Here is a 20,081-nt window from a genome sequence, read left to right as displayed (position 1 = left end):
TACATTACAACACTAAATATAACCATCATCATTAATTTATTTTTGAATTTAACAACCCTCGATTGATTTGCTTTTAGACATATTAGAGATCAAGAACCAAAATAAATAATGAAGACTATATTTTGGAATAAAATAATTTATAATTGTAGTGATTAATTTAAATAACTAATCTCCATCGGTTGTTAAAAAAAGAAAAAGCATAGAAAACAAAGTATATATTATAGGATGGGACAGGTTGGCATTTTAAAAAAATGGTCATCGACATAGAAATAATTAGTGAAGGAGATTGGATAGAACATTTGTGATTTTGGTGTAGATATATAGAACATTATTTGTGATTTATCCATGTTTTCCGGTTTATTAGCAGCCTCGTAAAGTGTCGAAATGCTCCAAATTCAGAAGCTACGTATGTCTTATACTGGGGAGAGAGCTCCTCCAATATTGTCTCCTGAAAGTAAGCCATGAATCACGACCACTCGCTTCTCCCAAAGGGTTTGGCCAAAAATTGGCGACAATGGATTGTCATCAAGAAAACAAAAATGCGAAGGAAAAATTGCGTGCGTGGCGATGAGACTAGTGTTGCACAACATGGTAATGGTAACTGGTAAGGTAGAGAAAAAGAAAAGCAAGATAAGAGATTAAGAGAAGATAGATATATAATATAATATGGCAGTAGCGATAACCCAATGTTCAGAAAAGCTAGGGTACCTGATACTTCAACTAGGGAAAAATTTCCTTGTGTTCATGGCGATGGTGATTGCATGCAACGGGGCACATTACGTACTAAAGCCGTACGCACAACCTCGCATTGCTTCTGACATAATAGTAAGCATCTCGTGATGATGAGTAAGACACGTAGACAGCATGGTGCATGCATGATGATGAAGTTTCTGATATCCATGTATGTTTATGCAGGTAGGACTAATTATGGGGAACATACCTTTTTTACGTAAACTATATGATGAATTCAACAGTACCTTTGGGTTTATCATTGATTTTGGCATGATGTGTTACATGTTTGCTTTGGGTATAGAGATGGATCCGTACGCACTGTTGAGAAGGCCAAGCAAGGATGCTCAAATAGCGTATTCAGGAATAATCTTCACCTTCGTGATATCGTGTTCCCTGACACCACTTCTGCATTACTTCACAGAAGAGCGTGGATTTGCGTTCATCCTGTGCCTCTCGGCGCTTGTCTCAAGCACAGCCTCTCCCGTTCTGACGCGTCTTTTAACGAACCTCAAGATAGGAAAATCGGATATTGGGAAGCTTGTGATAGGGGCAGGGATGCACGCAGATTTTGTGTGCTCGTTGCTTCTATCAGTAGGGTACATTTTCATGCCGGCGGAGGCATTCTGCGTAGGGCCTCAGCCTCATAGTCATGTGGAGAAGACGACGCAGTCGGTGATAACGATGAGTGTGGCGGTGGTGGCGCAGACGGTGTTCACGGGGCTGGTGTCGCCGGTGTTTATGGCGTGGGTTAACGATGAGAACCCAGAGGGGAGGCCGATGAAAGGTCCACATCTGGTACTGTCAATAGCCTTCGTGGTCATCATTTGTGCCTCTTCAACTCTATACAACTATAATCCGGTTCTAAGTGCGTTTATAACAGGGACTTGTTTTCCCCGGGAGGGAAGAGTTTCCAAATGGGTTGTCGGCAAGATAAACTATCTCTTGACCACCATCTTCTACCCGATATTCTTCTTGTGGATGGGTTATGCTGCTGATTTCACCAGGTTGGCCCCTGGAGACCCTGTGACGTGGCTCAGGCTTATTCTGCCCGTTGTCATGGCGGTCGTCGGTAAAGTTGCTGGCACGCTTGCTGTTGGGGCACTGCTTGGCTTCCACTGGCCAGAATCTCTTGTAATTGGCTTGCTACTCGTCACCAAGGGCCATTTTCAGATCTACATGGTTATCAAAGGGGCAAGTATTTCCCTCATTTCTCACTTTTATCATACATCCACTAATACTATCTATACATGCAAAAGGAAGAGACCTCACCTTTTCTTTTTCTTTTTCTTTTTTTAATAATTAAAACACAAATCATGAATGATCATTCTCATTCTCATGCCTTCTCCTTCTCTTGTATTACCAGATCAATTGTGGCTCCACTATTTCCGCGGGCATTATGTCGGTAATTGCAACATTTCTCACAGTGGTGCATGCACCCATAATTGTGGCACATATCATCAAACGTGCCAGGAGAAGGGCACCTACTCACACCATGGCCCTCCAGTTGCTGGACCCGTCAAGTGAGTTAAGGATACTCTTGTGCGTTCACGGACCTCCCAATGTTCCTGCTTCCATCAACTTCATGGAGATTTCCAGAGGGACAACAGAACCGGGCCTTTTGGTTTATCTGGCAGAAATTATTGAATTAACTGATCAAATAGAAGCAACAGTAGAGACTGGTGAAGGAATACATGCATCAACTGTGAGAGACAAGGCAGTGATAGAGATGAGAGAACAAGTGACGAGCTCGTTCAAAGCCTATCTAGATAATGATGGCGATGGTATTACGCTCAAAAGATCATTGGCAATTTCAACAATCAACAACATGGCACAGAACATCTGCTCTTTAGCAGAGGAATTGATGATTGCCCTCATTATACTTCCATTCCACAGGAGCCAGCGTCAGGATGGAAAATTGGATGGTGGCAATCAAGGTTTTAGATATGTGAACCGAAAGGTAATTTAAGGGAAACAAATTATAAGTAAAACTTGAACCTAGGATCTCTTATTCAACATAAAGGTCGATGTTTTGATCAAATATAAAAATTATGCTGTGAATTATTATGCATCAATTCTTGTTCATTCATGTGAAAAATCTTACACAGTATGTTTAATTTATAGCAAAAAAACTAGTGTTGCTTTACCGGTATGGTTACACAAAAGAAAATTACAGAGAAATACTTCTTAATCGCTCAACCAGCTAACAGATTTTTCGTTCAACAGTTATTGAAGACTGCTCCTTGCTCCGTGGGGATTCTTGTGAACAGAGGTTTTGGGTCCATTCCGAAAATATCAAGGTCTGAGGTAACACTACAAGTGGCAGCAATATTCATTGGTGGAAAAGATGATAGAGAAGTACTTGCATATGCGGGTCGTGTAGCATGGCATTCGGGAGTAAAAGTGACAGTAATAAGATTCCTGGTAGATACCAGTGCAGAATCCTCGAGACTGGCGGCTTATAGGGTAAGCCTGCCAGAGCAAGAGGAGGAGATGGGGTTGGATGACGAATGCTTTGCACAATTCTATGAAAAGCATATAGTTGCAGGTCGCATCCACTATATGGAGAAGCATCTTGCAAATGCGGGCGAGACATTTGCTACTCTGAGATCATTGGAAGGCCAATACTCACTGGTGGTTGTAGGAAGAGAAGGTGGGATAAACTCTATATTGACAAAGGGGATGAATGACTGGCAACAATGCCCAGAACTAGGACCGATAGGGGATGTTCTTTCAGGACCAGACTTCTCAACGTCAGTCTCTGTATTAATAATCCAACAACACAAACTTAGAGGAGAGCTAGATGGCCTTGACGAGGACTTCTCTATCATGTAGATGTAAATGGATAGGTAGTGTAGAGATAGATGCAAATTGTAGCAAACAAACAAAATTTTGCTAGAATCACCTTGTGAAAATTGTAAAGATAAAAGCGCATTCAGAAATCATGTCTCCATTGAAGATGTTCCTTACATCATTTTACGAAGAAAAAAAAACGGTAGATTCAACAAATTTCAGTTGCCAAACGAAAAAATAAAAGAAAATCGATAGAAACAGACTCCCCACACTAGTCGATCGATTACTGGTATAATCCTAAAACAACTAACTGATTCTAAAAATGTTGATTAAATAATACACTACGTACAAGAGAAACTAAACACGCATCCACTAGAACTAGACAACTTGTACATAATATTCACCATACAATAAAAAGACCACATATTCAGAACTATTCCATTCGAAATCAGTAATAATTGCGCACCTAAACAACGGAAGCCTATCCTCTTCTTAACTGGTTGCCAAAATAATCCAAACCGTAAAACTGATTACTCGTCACCCGTGGCCCTAGGCATTGTATATTTGGAACATCAAATAAGTCTATACCAAGTCCGTCAATATAACATCCATGTGACAGAAATTTACTAATAGTTGCGAACATAACTAGCATAATATAATGCAATTGCTCCTATTAATGCATTTTTGTTAACTTCGTAATTGTTCACAACAACAAATCATCTTTAACAAGTCTCTCAAAACACTCATAGCACCCTATTTAAATTTCATTTAGCAGAAGTGATTTGCTATCTCGATATCTGCCGAGGCTTGTAATGCACACACCATACATCTTGACTGTAAATCAATAGTCCCTTGCCAACTTCAACATTTCAGCCTGCAATAAACATATCGAATAAGTTACCAACGGGAACCTAAGAAAAAAGTAAATAAGAATATTGAATACAATCCATCTACTACAATCATTTTTTAGAAATATTGTGGTTCCAGAAAATCCTATCAAATATTAGAGTCTGGAATGCTATAACGATTTCCACTATTTGAAGTAGTAAGTATTTCACCCCATACAAACCACCTAGAGATAAATATTTAGTATGTATATTTCAAAAGAACTATATTAATGCCAGAGAATTGTCAGTAACTATTTGATATTCAAGAGGTTGCATTCCCAAATTAGGCAAAAGTCTATTTCTGAATCCCAAGTGTGGCATAGATGTCCTTAATTAGATACATGATTGTTTCTAAATGCCTTTAGGAAAAATATAGTGAATGCCATCGAAGGGTGGACAACATCAAAAGACAAGCACACTTCTAATACATAAAGTGATTTATAAATGCTGAACCTCAGTAAATCTCCAAATTCTCTATAGATACAAGGATTAGAGACACCAAACAGTCAAATGATACAAGTCAAAATTAAACAACAACTTTCCAGGTTAGGGAAGAAAATTGAAATGAGACCCATATACAAGCAGGGTAATGGTGCAATACTAATAGCCAATGCTCTATTCAATATTTAGAAGAATTCCTAGATAGACGAGTAAACCAGTAATAATAATGTCATAGAATTTACATATATATTGCTCGAAGAACAACAAGAAGACGCATTTTACCTCAAAGGCATTCTTCAAATGATCAAATTCCCTGTCCAGATCATTAATAGACTGGTTATATGCCTGCATTGGTGAAGACTGACTAGTGGTGTGTATCTGTAAAAATAACAATAAAATAGATAATACTTGAGAACTCTTGATTCACATACAGAAAGAACATAAAATTTATGCTCTCCCCAGCTCCGGGAAGAAAAAAATACTGCAAACAGCACATGCAAGTGCACACACACATACAAATCTGAAGTCAATATCGACGTGCCAAGATTTAAAAGGAGTAAGATTGAGCCAATCCAAAAGAGTCTAAACCAAAGAAGCAAATACACTTCTGAATAATGACAATGTTACGTCTTAACGGAGTCAGACATGTATTTATGTCGGACACTGCATAGAGACACTTTATGCTTATTATTATTTTATTCACTTTAATTTTTTAAACTTTTACACGCCATAATTGATTGAAATGCCACAAGGACATGAGTTGCTTTAATTTTTGTCCAAATACAGTCCATGCAGTATCACAAAGCTAACAACCTAGGATGCACTCAAGAAGCATGACTTAGGCTGGTCAACCATTATTAATTCCAAACAAAACTATGATTTGTATCTTCTACCCGTAACAAACTATGCCACAAACTGGTTGAAATAGCTTACAACTAAAATCTTATTGGGAGAAGTTTTGAAATGTAAAACCTTTGAAAGTAAACACTCAATTTGGTCCATGAAACTATCATTTGGTCTTGAAACTAAGAAATTGCCAAGAAAGTCTCTAGAATGTCATATAAATCCTTGAATTTAAATGCTTACTATCATTTTGGTCCTGAAAATATATCAATATTATTTTTATAGTCACATTTTTTTTTTAGAGTTTTGGACTATTGTAATTATGAATTCGTACTTTAGGGCCGTATGTTACAATTCCTTAGTTTGAAGACCAATTTGGATGTTTACTGAAACCTTTGAATATTCGATAAAATTGAAGCGAAATGAAACAAGTATTAAAAAGGAGGTAGTAATGAGGAAAAGATTCTAACCCTAACTATAATTTTGTACTGAAGAGGGTGAGGAAGCTTGTATCCAGCAAACAACACGTTGGGGTCTCTGTGCAGCTGCCTGAACACCAACGACAGAAACAAGAACAAAGAAAAATTAGGGTTTGGCCAGAGGGAGTTAAAATGAAGGGAGAAGGGGGAACGAGAACAGGGGAATACATGCGGAGGATGTTGCCGATAGTGTGTTCCTCTCTCTCGATGGTGAAGGAGGCGGCATTGATGATCTTGGTGTCCCTCTCGTAAGAGACCCTGTTTTTGAAATTGAAGAGAGAAAAGAGAGAATCAGAAAGTGGAAATGGAAGGAAGAGAAAGAGGGGGGAATAGGGAGCGTACTTTTTGGTGCCTTCAGGGACGACGAAACGCTCGTAACGATCTGGTGCATTCATCGCTTATTTCTCTCTCTGTTTCCTCCCTCACTCTCTCTCACTACGCTTCAAATACTGCACTTATATCGTCTTTTCGGTCAAAGACATGAAGCCGGGATATCAAAACGGGCCAGGCCCTAGTTAATACTTAATATGACCACTAACATAAACCCAACTAGTAATACTAATAAACTAATTCAAAATCATTTTATATTAATTTTTAAAATAATTATCGCAAAAATTAATAATTTTACATGATAATTCGGATAATTATAAATATATATATATATATATATAAACTTATATTAATGAACATTCTAATTGGCGTACTATGTATATTATATGATAACTGATTACGATGGTCTAAAATATTTTTAAAACAATTTATGACTCTTACATGTGGAAAAATAATTGATGAGAAATAAAATTAATGTCACAATAAAAGACTAAAACATTTAAAAGCTCCTTATATGGCTAAATGAAATAAACCGAAATGAATCGAAACATATTCGTATAAGTTGGGTTCAATAATCAAGACAATTATTAATAAATAAATACAAAGTGAAAAATAATAATAATAACATGAAAAATACGACATGACTCGAAACATATTTAAAAAATAACATAAATTGAACTGGTTAGTATCAAGTTGGATTTCAAGTGCTGAGACTCAATATTCCAAGTTTCCAACTAATATCATTGAGTATGAAATTTTAACATTCAAAACAACTTAAGAGTGTGTTTTAAAACCTATTTGCATCGTAGAGGTAAAAATGTATCTTTTACACTCAACAGCTGATTAAGTGGATGTAACTGGTAAATCAATCACACCAACATTGAATCCGTCACAATCACTACGATTTACTGTAGTTATTATCATTATGTTTTTCATCTCTCCCTGTTTTTTCAGCATTGGAATACATATTTGTTAGAATTCTTAAGTCATATGGCAAAGTAAGATCTTAAAAAAGTAATTAAGAACCCGTTTGAGTTCTCATTTGGAGATGCTCTTACATATCTAACTAGTTAGTGATTTGTGAGCGTTTGTGAACTTCCCATTGCAAATTTGGGTATCTTAGATGGGCGAATGAGCATTCAATACAACGTCACAATTTTTTTCATTATCAAATAAGCAATCCACCAACCTATCCAAAAAAAACTTTGTTGTTAATTTAAAGCCATTTGCTGACAAGACAATTTGTCCCACCTCATTTTTTCCAGATTAGTAGTGACACATTGAAATGGTTTACTCATTTTGCCAATTGCCTAGTGTTGAAAATGCATAGGAGATTTAACGCCATGAAAATTTGAGGAATCACTGTCACTTCCCTACGCGCTTAAGATGGAAATCATCGAAAAGCTGCAGAGTTACCTACACACTTGTACCTCTAATTTTCTTTGGTCGGTACCTTCGCCTATGATTGATTAATTATTTATAGATACATGTTCGTGCTTTATTCCACCGCTATACCCAAACACCTATTTCTATTTTAGTGTTGAAAGGGAATCTTAGTAGATGCAAGTATGGAGGGTGAGAAGGTAGAAGTGAACTACCATCTCCTTTAACAAAATGACAATAATTGCATCTTTCAAGACAAATATCTCAATTCACAACTACCAGCAGAGCGTTAATCATACAGCTAACACCTTGGCCTTAACTTCCCTATTCTACAGAAATGGTGACCTATACATCACAGGTAGAATCTACTTTGAATCAGATACATGTAGAAAAGCAAGAAAAATCTAACTCGCGATCAAGAACCTGCAGCCCAGAAAAAGGACTAAGGTGAAAGGTTAATTCTTTTAAGAATACTGAAATTTCTCCAATCGAGAATGCTTCACCCAAAAATCAGCAGCAATGTGAGCAGCTACGAATATAAATTCAGTAAGGAGTGGCCATAAAGATGAAACAATCTTCAAAGTCAATTAAGTAAAGTCTCCACATTAAATGATCACCAAGGCTGACCAAGTTTAGTTCATGTCTTTGATCTCTTCTGCTTTTGAGAAACAAAACGGACCCCCTGTTTCCTGAGTTCCAAGGTCTTCACCTTCCCATCGTCTAAGGCAACATGTAACTTTGAAGTGCCGTCAACTACGTCAGTGACCACTCCCTTGTGCCTGGACAAGAAAAAGAAGGTAAAAAAGGCATAAATTGTCATACTAGCATGTTTGGATACCAATTTAGAAATGCTTTTAATAGTTTTTCCACTGAAAAATACTTTTTATTTTTAAGAAAGAAGCTCTTGAAAGTCCTTATAGACTATATCCAAGCATACTCTATATTGCAAAATGCAACTTAGGGGAAAAACACAGTAATGAAAGAAATGTTATTTCATAAAATAATTAATATGATCGACCCATCATCCCCCTTGTGTGTTATTTAATAACAAAATTAACAAAAAACCATAAAAGGCACTAACCAAGAATTGTCAGATGACTGATGAACTTCAACTCTCTTTCCAATTGCATCACTGCCCAATTTCATCAATATCCAGTTTGCATCCAAGATCTCATCCATTACACTGTCTTGATGTGATTGACTTGCATTTTCAGACTCATTAAATGGTGTTTTCTCCTTAAAAGGAGAAGGTCTCTTCCTTTTTGACCTCTGGCCCTTGATTATCTTCTCCTCCTCCTGATGAGGAGAATTTTGGCTTTCAATGCTTGGTTTCTTGAATTTAAATTTTAATAAAGGTTTAGAATCTTTTGGCAAAGAATGTGAAGGTGTACGATTATTATTGTCATCTGTCTCATCACATGCATCAGAGCTGACTTCTGATTGCTTCCCCAGATGCACCCTTTCGCCTCTTGATGTGACTTTTAGTCCAACCTGATCAATCGTTCCATCAGTATTATGTTTTACCCGCCCATCAGACATATTGCCTCTACCAGAGGTCGGGTTGAATTCAGAAACATCTGGCTTAACTTTTCCCAGCTTAATCAAATTTCCTTCTCTTCCCGAAACCTTGAAAAAATTTGATTGCCCAGAATCGACTCTGTTTCCTGAAAAGAACATGAATCTAGGTCAGTTTTTATCCAAGACAACTTATATAAACATCAGAGAAATCTTCAACTGTTAATGCTTGATATTACCTCTACTCTTGTATATAAGACTTTTTTACTTTATGTTTGTCTCTTTTTATAAGACACTATTTAATTGTCTCTTGCATTAATTATTTTTCCTAAAACACCTTTTTATTTACCATTTTTTTAGGCAAAAAATAATAAATGTTAGAAATTAATAAAACAAACTCTCTCTCTCATTAGAATTGAAGATAAGTAGATACAATTTTTAAATGCCTTACTCGTCAACTTTCTCTTTTCAAACATTAATTAATTAGGTGTGAAACAGTTAAGTACAAAGAAAGATGATTAATTTAAAAAATATTAAGGGTAACTTTGGAAAAAGTTTAAATTATTAACAAATTTAATGTCACTAACTAAATTAACCATCTTTCTTAAAAGGTTTTTATATATAGGGATTAAGGACAAAGGTAATATATAACAAAAAGCAATAACCAAAAATTGGTATAGATTGGGGGCCGATGGGGATTAATATCTTTACCATCAATATGCCTAGCTGTGCCATCTTGTCTGTCTGATGCAAACTTGTCTCCCTTCCTCGATTGGCTTATATCTTCATTTCCTGAAAGAAAATAAGAACTGGAAAAATCACAAACAAAAATAAGAGTGGAAAATAACATAAGAGAGCAATCAAACCAATCAAGAACACATGCATACACACAAGAAATGTGTAACATGTGTCACCAAATTCACGGAGAGAAATTGACTGAAAAATCAACCAGAGACCACTTTTACACAATCAAATCACAAACTGTTTCTCAAGCAAATATATGGTGACAAGGGAAAGAAAGAAAGATATATACCATTAACAGCCACCAGATCTTGATCTTTTTGGCAGCTTGAAGTATCAGACCGTGGGGAACTAGCCACATTAATTTTCCGCGCACCCAAATTAATAACCAACTTCTTCCCTTTCACATTCTGAGTCTTAACATTCTGTTTTCCACTTTCCTCTTCACTATCCAAAATATGTGCTTTGTTACTTTTAATTCGAACAAATCTAGGTTTCCTCTCTTCATCACTGACCATCACCTCATCAACAAACTTATGTTTCAAAACTCCTGGCTGATTAATTGGGCAAGGAGCATCAGTTTGACTCAGGCTCCCAGTAGCAGGTGATGAGTAAACATCTGGACCTTCATTTCTCTGAGATTGTACATCATCATTCTTATCATCATCTAAGCTATGCAAAGATTTAATATCACTATGTCCTTCAAAACTGTTGTGTGTGTCGATTTTACTAGTCATAAATGACTGAGAGTCTTTTTTCTTAGCAGTCTTTTTGTTTGAAGATTTCTTCTTTGGCGAGTCACTGGACAAATTCTTTAGAGAGAACTTAAAGGAACGAGTAGATTCACTCTTTAACTTTAAAGGCCCACCATCCTCATCATCTGAATATGGTGAAATAGAAAATATCTCTTCTTGAGTTGGCAAACCAGCTGCAGCCCTCAAGCTAGCAATCAAATCTCTCTCAGCAATATTCCTTCTCCTCCAAATCTCTTGTGCAGCATCTTCAGGATTCTTAACCTGGAGCATAAAGATTCGTATAAGGTGGATGAGATAATAAAATCTAGATTTACTCATTTCAAAGAGCTTTTCCATGGTAGACAAAAAGTAGTTATGTATTGAAGGCATATACCACATACCTGATAACATTCCCCACGACACGTGGGACATTTATACTGCAAATTCCCATCCACTTGAAATTGGTGATACCTTTCATCACTGCAAAACAGTTATTCCAAAATAAGAGTCCACTGATGTCATTGCCAAAACAAGTCAGCCTCTCATGAATACAAAATTTAAAAAGTAGGTCAAGACAAATCAATAAGCACAATCATTGAACGAAAAGTAATGAATAATAATTTATTTAATAAAAAAACTCGAGATGGAAAAATATTCAAAGAAACTAATCTGCAAAAGTTAACACCTATCTGTATCCCTAAAGGATATTGAGTGCAATTTTCTGTATTTAAGCGCATATAGTAAAAGAATATTGCACAAGAAGTAAACTATACAAATATACAATACCTTCTAGTCCAGACATATAGTTGCATGATTGAAACCCAAATACTAATCCATCACGCATTATAGAATTAGGACCAAGTAATCACCAAAATGTTATCAATGTTTACAACACAATAAAACAATTAAAGAACATTCCTCAACGTATATATTCCAGAATTGCACATGAAAAACTGCCCATGTGATACAGAGAAAGATTGAAAGCAGTCCGCCTTTGCAAGTACTAGGGGTAACCTAACCTGATATTATCACACTGGCAATGTACCCACAGCTGGCAAGTATCACAACAAACCATAGGTGTTGATTCTGAATCTCTGTAAACCTACAAAGTCAGTCAAAAACGTGCAATGAACTTTAAGAACTCCTGTTCTGCCTACATTGTTTAGTTTTACACATAGCCCTAGTATTCATGGGGCACAAAAGGGATACGGAAGTGAAGCCGAAATGAAATTAACTTGTAACATGGCATGCATACAAGTACAGCATAATATTTGAGATAGATGCTGGATGGATATGGGACCTTATAAAACCTATGTCACACTTCTAGCCAATATTTGTGAAACCAACAGACATGCATGCATATCATAAAGGAAATAAGAATGCTGCAGATAAGTTCCTTGAAAAAATATATATATCATCAAATAAATTCCTTTAAGATTTTGTATTCTGCCAACCGTCACTTAAAGATGATTAGGAAGAGATGCTGACCTTCAAACAAACAGGACAGTAGTTCCCTTTTGTAAACAATCTTCCGCATGCATCACAGCAGGTGTATGACATAAACCACCTATACATTATTTTAGAAGAAAAAAATGGTAAATCCATCCCTGGATTAATATATACTGTGCATCTTCAAGCCAAGAAAGGTGTTAACTGCCACAGTGCCAATGTAAAAATAAAGACAGAAAGCTTTAAACTACTTTAAGTAGCCTATTTGATTTACATTGTCGGGAATTAAAAAAAATAAAGTCCGGTCACATACTACACAGATGGGGGAAGGGGTCTTGCTAACCAGTTCCCTAAGGACACTAGTTAAGGAATCATTACGTAAAAAGTTTTCATTGAAAAATTACAAAAAGATTTACAGGAGAGAATATGCAAATACACTTTTCAACAAAAACTTTCTGCTTTTATTCCATGGGGAAGATAAAGTATTTTAAATTTATGACATGAAATTAAAATAAAACCAAAGCATTACTTATCATTTCCAAAACTCATTGAATAGCATGTCATGCCATGGTAATTGTTGATGATATAAAGCCAACAAATAAAATAAAGGAAGGTAATAATTGAAAAACATCCAACAAAAAAAAAAACAGCCTTCTTTCTTCCAGGAAAATAGGCTTTGACTATAAATATAACTCGACTTTCATCTTACAACATTCCTATGGGCATCAACACAGTAACAATAGAAGGGCTATGTTATAATAAATCATTGAAACAATGTTAGGCATACCAACAACAGACCAGACATCAAAGCAAAAGCTACATTATTCAGGATTCATACCTCACACTTAGTCCATTTCCAGGGACATTGGATCCGCAACTGTGACACCTTGAATGTTTTGGGCACAAATAGGGCCCATTACAAACACTCTGCATTATGAACAATAATAAATGAAATGGTAACTATAAAATCAATATTAAGCTCACTAGTAAGTGATACAAACTCAACCTTGTGAGGAGGTTGCAGACAATAACAATGGTAAGCACCATCACACCTTTTGCAAAACATGAATTTAAATGGATCACCAGTCCTTCTGCAAGCCTGGATGAAGCAAATAAAGCATAAGACTACCAGAACTCCAATTAAATATTAGTTGGTATCAGCAACTTTTCTACAAAGACATTCAATTTATCAACGTAAATGGATCTTTAAGGTGAAGAACATGAGAAATAGCTATTCTAAACACTTCACATGGAAATAAGCTGACTTTCAGGGATATTTAGAGGTTGAGGGGTAGATGGGGGTAAGTACCCCCCACAAGTCATTAAAACCAGCTGAGTATCTGATCACATAAAAAGCAGGTTATTATTAAGTTCATAGTTTAAGTGTGGAAAAACATGACTCCGTCATACGGCCACATAATGACATCATCTCCAAAATTAACTCAATTTCCGGAATAAAATACATAAGAAACTAAATGATGGCAGATATCCCAACGACTATGATTATAGCTGGTATAAAATATTACTTTATTGTAATTAAAAAATAAATAAATACAGATAGAAACTTTCCCATTTTGTATTAATAAAACCAATGTACAGCTTCATTCAATGTAACAAGCTAATCTTAGACTCCACTTGATACCACCCAAAAAAAACCAAATATCAAGTTTCATCTCAAGCAACATTTTCACAAGTATAGGATATGCTAACCACATAATCAAGTAAATAACATGAAACATTGCTAGTGTACAGCATTGCTGCTTTCATTCTAGAGAGCATAATACATAGATTGAGAGTATGATTAAAATTACAAAGACAGCAACCATTTTCACATGAAGATTTGGAAAGAAGAGAGCCTTCCCCAAACAATACAAGGAAAAGTAAAATCCCATTAGCATCACTAATTACCTCACAAATTCGGCAAAGAGGACAGGTCCATGAACTCCAATGAAATAAATCTGCCATAAAAGAACACCCATGACATGAGAACAAACAACACTTAGACCACATTTACATATACAAGCAAATATATTTTCTTACCTCTATGTCGACCCCAACTCCTCAAGCAGTTCCTATGGTATTTCTTACCACAACTTTTGCACGATAGCATCTTTTGAGCTCTCTCACTTCCTTCAACTTCTCCACACTTGCAAAATCGACAATAGGTCCTGTTCGATTGACCCTGCTCATCTCCAGTAAGATTCCCGGGTGTATTCTGTTCAAACAACCAGCACCGTCACATGTATTAGTCTTGAGAATTAAGAAAGACAAAATCAAAAAATAAAATAAAATCAACACAATTAATTAAAACCACTTCAATGCCCAGCAATGATAATAATCAAAAGTTTAAAATCATATACATGCCAAAAAAAATACTCCAGCTCCTCTTTCAACACAAGAACTTTAGCAGCAATGAGCTCAAATGAACATTGAATCAATGAATCAAAAAATGCAACAAGCCAATCAAATCAGGATTCCATCACACTCGAGTCAGGAGAGAAGAGAAGACTCACACTCACCACAACGTCGCCGGACTCAAACCGGCGAGCGTACTCCTCGGCGGCGATCATGGCGGCGGCGCCCTTGCGCTGGAGCGCGATGCGCTTGGCCTTCATGGAGGCGGACTCATCGATAGCGTCGACGCCGGGAGGAACACCGTCCGTGGTGGGTGGCGGAGGCGGCGGCGGCAAAACCTTGGGGACGGCGACCTGGACGGTGGCGTCGTCGACGGTGGCGTTGGCGAGGAAGTCCCCGAGCGCAGCGACGTCGTGGAGAAAGGCATTGGCAGGGTCTGGAGCGTGGAGCGCTCGCGGAAACCCTAGCGCGCAGAAACAGATTCGGCGACTGCAAAAATCAAAAGGAAGGAAAGGAGAAGAGAGTGAAGCGGCGGTGGATATATATAGAGAGCGGTTTGGCGTGATTGAAAAGAAGAGAAGAGAGGGAAATAAAGAGTGGAAGCATGAGCATGAGCATGAGCATGAGCATAAGCAAAAGAAGCATTACCATGTAATTGGACAAGCTACGTGAAATGCCATTTTGTGTTGTGGTGTTGTAGATTTAGATTTCAATTTTTCGTCTTTAGGGGATCGCTCCCCCCTAAATTTACTTCCCCTTTTTTTTATAAATAAAAATGGAGAATTGAGATTCTTTTTTAAAACATAAATAAAAAGGGGGAAATTAAAAAGAAAAAAAATAAATAGGGTGGATGGGATTGAGAGGGGAGTGCTGTAACTAGGTTGCTGAGATGAGGAAGGAGGAAATCGAAAGGAGAGAGAAAATCAAAACAATTGGATGCGATACCATGCGCCGACCGGGCCTTACTCATTGGATCACATCTACTGTTTCACGCTACTGCTCCCTTTCACCCTTTAAATAACCTCAGGCCCATCACCATTTTCCATCCCAAAAAATAAATCAACTTCAACTCCATACAAATATTTTCTTCTTACTTCTAAAATACACAACTCTTGTTCGGATTTCTTTTTTTTAAATACATATACAAAAGATAAAAGAAAATAAACTATAATAATTTTAGTTTATGAAATAAATTTAATTTGTTGACCCCTTATTATTTTGTTTTCTTATGGGTATTTATGAAGAAAAAAAATAAGAGAACCTTAATCATTTTTATGCATTGCTATTTGTTATTTAAAAGTTTCACTTATTAAATGATTAGCATTTTAGTATGGGTGATACATGAGTTAAACGTTGTTTTTATTATTATTATTATTATTATTATTATTATTATTATTATTATTTTATGTATAATAAAAAAATTATATTAAATTATATATATATATAAATAAATACTATAATTTATATTGTAACACAATGTTAAAAATATTAAATTTAATTTATAAATAAAGATTAGATAAGAAGTTAAAAAAAATATTATGGCTAAAAAAGTCAATCATACTTAATATATAAGTGTAGATTATTATCAAACATAAATGTAATTTTATTTCCCATGTTTTACGATTTTAATAATTTTGACACCTAGCTTTTAAATTTACCCCCTTTTGGTATAAAAAATTTAAAATTTTACATATTTTATTCTCTATTAATTGTTAATCTCATGTCGGTAGTTAATAGTTGATATAACACATCAATTCATGGCAACAATTAATATATCATGTTAATAGTTAATTAACAACATCAAACAGTTAATTAACAATATGAAAAATGTGAATAATTTTAAATTTCATGCAATAACATAAACATATTTTTAATTTTGACAACAAAATTTGCAATAATGTAAAATTTGCATGACAAAGGTAGAATTAAATCTTATTATTATCATTATTTTGGTACATGGTCTTCTTTTTGTATATATTTATTATACTATAAAATATTTAAACATGTTAATATGTCATAAAAATAAAGTTTAATAGTCATATTTTGTTAATGTAAAGATTTGTACATTCTATCTTTCTCTCACTATATATATATAAGAATAATTTAATATTATGTAAATGTTTTACTCTCTTCAAATTTGTTTATATTCATTATCATTTGAATATTCTTTTCATTTGTGGACATAGTCTGTTTTAAAATGACTAATCTAGAATCAAGGAGTGTAGCTTCTGCCGATAAAAGCATTATATAATACTCTCTCTTTTTTATGAATGGGTGAACTTTACTCACCTAACATCCAATTCACTCTTATATCCTTAATATCAAACAAATAATTTATTATCCAACTGAATATTAAAATAAAATATTCACACAACATTTATTCCCATATCAATTCAAATATTATTAGATATAAGTAGTATGTTAAAAAAATACTATCTCACATCCATTATAGATGAGAGGGAAATAATTGTAAAAGAAGTATATTTTAGTTATATATAAAAAAACATTAAATTAAAACATATTTTTCTTAATCACAAATGGTTGTCATTTTTGTAGCTTCAATTTTTTTTTATTACTTTTACATTTACGAGAGGTATTTCATATGTAAAAAAGACTTACCATCATAGGTCAATCAAATTGGTTACAATAAGAAAAAATGCTTTTAAATAAAGTACAGACTTACAATAACCAAAGTACTTTTAAATAATGAATAAAATTGAGTATTTAACACATAATTTTATTAAGAACATTAGGGTGGAATTGAGTATTTCATTATACAAGTTTACTAAGGCAACAAATTTTATATTGTTTTATGAGAAACAAATAGAAAATCTCACATGTAAATTACTGATGTCTGTAAATTCACTTGTCTTAAAATCTCTTTTTTATTTACGTAATTCTTGTATTAGAAAAATAACATATTATTTTATTCCTGTTTCTTTTAAAGAATTTAATTAGGTCTCAAAATAAATAAAAAATATTTAGTTCCTTATATTTTTATAATTTAATATTCATATTTCATACTTTGAAGTTTGTTTATGATATGTGAAATTTGTCAGAATATTATTTATATCATCATAGTTTATGAGTAAATGTTAAAATTTGATGCAAAGGGATAATATCATAGAATAAAAATATGATGTGGCTATTCAACTATAAAGATATAAAATTATTTTGACAAATTTAACATATTATAAACAGCTCTTTTAATATTGATGACTAAATTATAAATATTTATAAATAATAAAAAATAATAATAATAATAATAATAAAACATGTATGACTCAATTTATTTTTTTTTAGTTTAAGGATCTAGTTAAAAAATCTCAACAAAATTAAGAATTTAAAAAAAAAGAGATAGAAGTTCTATTTAGATAAATTTATTTAAAAATACTTATAAGAAAAATAAAGTGAAATTAACTTCTTTATGATAGCTTAAAAAAGTTTTTAGAAAATTCAACACGAGAAGAATTGTTAGAAACACAAATAAAGTGTTTTATTAACTAATAATAAAAAATAAAATTATGAAATTTAAACTCAAAATAGACAATATCATATAATATAAAGATATATGTGTGAACTTTCAACATATAACAATTAGTATTAAAGCAATATTTCAACTAAGTGATTAACCAAACAAGTATATATAAGGACTATAATTGGCATGTCTTGTTGTCATGAGTAAAGCTGTAAAGGTGAGAATAAGTCAAATCTTAAATATGAATTTTATAAATACAATCGTTATATTGAAAGTTCATATCAATTTATATATTTATATCAAATTTAGATAAAATTTAAAAATAACTTAAAGGTAATCAAAATGTTCATATTTTAGTATATTTTAAAATGTATATATTACATTAATTTTGTTTTATAAAATTGAAATATTAAATCATCTTATATTAATATAAAATTTTGTATATATGATCTAAAAGTAAAAAAAAATTCAATCTAATGGTTGAATTTACAAAATTCACATTTAATATAAAGTTATTAAACAATGTAATACTTAGTAAAAATTACACCGACATTATTATAACCCTCCTCATATATATATATATATATATATATATATATATATATATATATATATATATATATATATTTAAAATAGATTTATTAATTTATTTAAAATTAATTTTATTAATTTGTTTAATGTTATTGATGTAAAATATATTTTTAAATAGACTAATTAATTAAAATTTTTAAATAGGTTAATAAATTTGACTAAATATTTTTAAAAAATTGGATTAAACTTATGAGAAAAAATTATAATAAATAATATATTAGATTATATTTTAAATTTATAGAATAGATTGCACTTTTATATTTAAAATCTGGTTTATTCTTGATCCTAAATTAACAAAAAAAAAACGACAAAACAAATATCTAATATGATAAAGTACTAGAGTCAAAGTTGAATATTCATAAATGGAAAATATGACTTTCAATTCAAGGTTGGAGAGGGAGTGCTGTAACAAGGTTGCTGACTAGTGACTGCTTAGACGAGGAAGGAGGAGATCGAAAGGACAGAGAAAATCAAATCAATTGGATGCCATGTCATGCCCCGACCTGGCCTTTGTCATTGGATCAGATCTACTGTTTCACACTAGTGTTCCCTTTCACCTTTTAAATAACCTTAGGTTCATCACCATTTTCCAAAAAAAAAAAAATATATATATATATATATATATATAAAATACTCATACAAAAGATAAAAGAAACTATAATTAATATTAGTTTGTTTTTAACAAATTAACTTATGCACTTTAAATTTTAGAAAAATTATAAGAGAAATCTTCTGTAAAAATTAAGTGTATAAGTTAATTTTAGTTTATAAAATGTGTTTAATTTTTTGAGCTTCTTATTTTATTTTCTTATAAGTATTTATGAAAAATTTATTAAGAGAACCTTCATTGGTTTTCAAAATCAATTTTTATGCATTGTTATTGAGAAGTTTATACACATATATATATATAATTATTTAAATATATAAATTATATTTAAAATTTGTATTAAAAAAACTTAAAATATTTGTAATACAATATTATTTTCAATTTATTTTGAGATTATTAAAATTTAATTTATAAATAAATTTTTTTAAATTAATAAAATTCTTTATATTCAAAACAAAATACCTAAAAACACTTTCTTTAAAACAAATTCCTAAAAAATATTATAAGTTATAATTAGTTTAAAAAGTATACTTTTAAAGAAATCAATATGAGAGTTTATTGGATACACAAAGTCTCTTTTAGTATAAGACCTTTTAGATAATGGTAAAATGTAAAATCATAAAATTTAAACTCAAAATAGATAATACCATATCAATGTAATGACATGTGTGTAAACACATTATACGCAACAATTAATATTAGAGTCAATAATTTTGTAGTCTGACC

The 20,081-nt window shown here is 33.0% G+C and overlaps 3 protein-coding genes across 4 annotated transcripts; 1 reads left to right on the top strand and 2 right to left on the bottom strand.

Moving 5' to 3' along the window:
• Positions 1 to 481: 481 nt before the first annotated feature.
• CHX28 (cation/hydrogen exchanger 28) lies at positions 482 to 3,594 on the top strand. The gene is made up of 4 exons (XM_020359262.3): positions 482 to 825; positions 916 to 1,923; positions 2,096 to 2,689; positions 2,956 to 3,594. Exons 1-4 carry the CDS (start codon positions 667 to 669, stop codon positions 3,562 to 3,564), a joined length of 2,370 nt encoding a protein of 789 aa, XP_020214851.1. The 5' UTR covers positions 482 to 666; the 3' UTR covers positions 3,565 to 3,594.
• A 574-nt stretch (positions 3,595 to 4,168) lies between these two features.
• NRPB11 (DNA-directed RNA polymerase, RBP11-like protein) lies at positions 4,169 to 6,673 on the bottom strand. The gene is made up of 5 exons (XM_020359264.3): positions 6,515 to 6,673; positions 6,341 to 6,430; positions 6,164 to 6,242; positions 5,133 to 5,228; positions 4,169 to 4,396 (listed from the first exon to the last, which is right to left on the bottom strand). The coding sequence occupies exons 1-5, from the start codon at positions 6,565 to 6,567 to the stop codon at positions 4,364 to 4,366; spliced, it is 351 nt and encodes a 116-aa protein (XP_020214853.1). The 5' UTR covers positions 6,568 to 6,673; the 3' UTR covers positions 4,169 to 4,363.
• A 1,398-nt stretch (positions 6,674 to 8,071) lies between these two features.
• On the bottom strand, positions 8,072 to 15,673 carry LOC109798639 (PHD finger family protein). Of its 2 annotated transcripts, none has more exons than XM_020358979.3 (13): positions 15,328 to 15,673; positions 14,838 to 15,168; positions 14,365 to 14,539; positions 14,233 to 14,282; positions 13,331 to 13,423; positions 13,163 to 13,251; positions 12,364 to 12,442; positions 11,895 to 11,977; positions 11,277 to 11,355; positions 10,434 to 11,157; positions 10,112 to 10,192; positions 8,967 to 9,549; positions 8,072 to 8,664 (listed from the first exon to the last, which is right to left on the bottom strand). In XM_020358979.3, exons 1-13 carry the CDS (start codon positions 15,357 to 15,359, stop codon positions 8,523 to 8,525), a joined length of 2,541 nt encoding a protein of 846 aa, XP_020214568.1. In that variant the 5' UTR covers positions 15,360 to 15,673; the 3' UTR covers positions 8,072 to 8,522. The 2 variants fall into 2 exon arrangements, with proteins under 2 accessions (XP_020214568.1, XP_020214569.1); XM_020358980.3 differs by having other exon boundaries at positions 14,844 to 15,168.
• Between the last annotated feature and the right edge of the window lie 4,408 nt (positions 15,674 to 20,081).

This window comes from Cajanus cajan, chromosome 8 (genome assembly GCF_000230855.2).
Source record: "Cajanus cajan strain Asha chromosome 8, NIPB_CcT2T_4, whole genome shotgun sequence".
Classification (NCBI taxonomy): Eukaryota; Viridiplantae; Streptophyta; class Magnoliopsida; order Fabales; family Fabaceae; genus Cajanus; species Cajanus cajan.
The sequence above is the reverse complement of the archived record's forward strand: the minus strand, read 5'-3'. Positions and strand labels throughout refer to the sequence as shown.

Excerpts from the sequence above, each read along its gene's own strand:
- NRPB11 (XM_020359264.3), bottom strand. The coding sequence starts at position 6,567 with ATGAATGCACCAGATCGTTACGAGCGTTTCGTCGTCCCTGAAGGCACC. Across the intron at positions 6,431-6,514 it reads GTCCCTGAAGGCACCAAAAA|GGTCTCTTACGAGAGGGACA; the intron begins GTACGCTCCCTA and ends TTTCAAAAACAG. Across the intron at positions 6,243-6,340 it reads ATCGGCAACATCCTCCGCAT|GCAGCTGCACAGAGACCCCA; the intron begins GTATTCCCCTGT and ends GTTGGTGTTCAG.
- CHX28 (XM_020359262.3), top strand. The coding sequence starts at position 667 with ATGGCAGTAGCGATAACCCAATGTTCAGAAAAGCTAGGGTACCTGATA. Across the intron at positions 826-915 it reads GCATTGCTTCTGACATAATA|GTAGGACTAATTATGGGGAA; the intron begins GTAAGCATCTCG and ends ATGTTTATGCAG. Across the intron at positions 1,924-2,095 it reads TCTACATGGTTATCAAAGGG|ATCAATTGTGGCTCCACTAT; the intron begins GCAAGTATTTCC and ends TTGTATTACCAG.
- LOC109798639 (XM_020358979.3), bottom strand. The coding sequence starts at position 15,359 with ATGGCATTTCACGTAGCTTGTCCAATTACATG. Across the intron at positions 15,169-15,327 it reads GTAGCTTGTCCAATTACATG|TCGCCGAATCTGTTTCTGCG; the intron begins GTAATGCTTCTT and ends TGATTTTTGCAG. Across the intron at positions 10,193-10,433 it reads AGATCTGGTGGCTGTTAATG|GAAATGAAGATATAAGCCAA; the intron begins GTATATATCTTT and ends ATTTTCTTTCAG.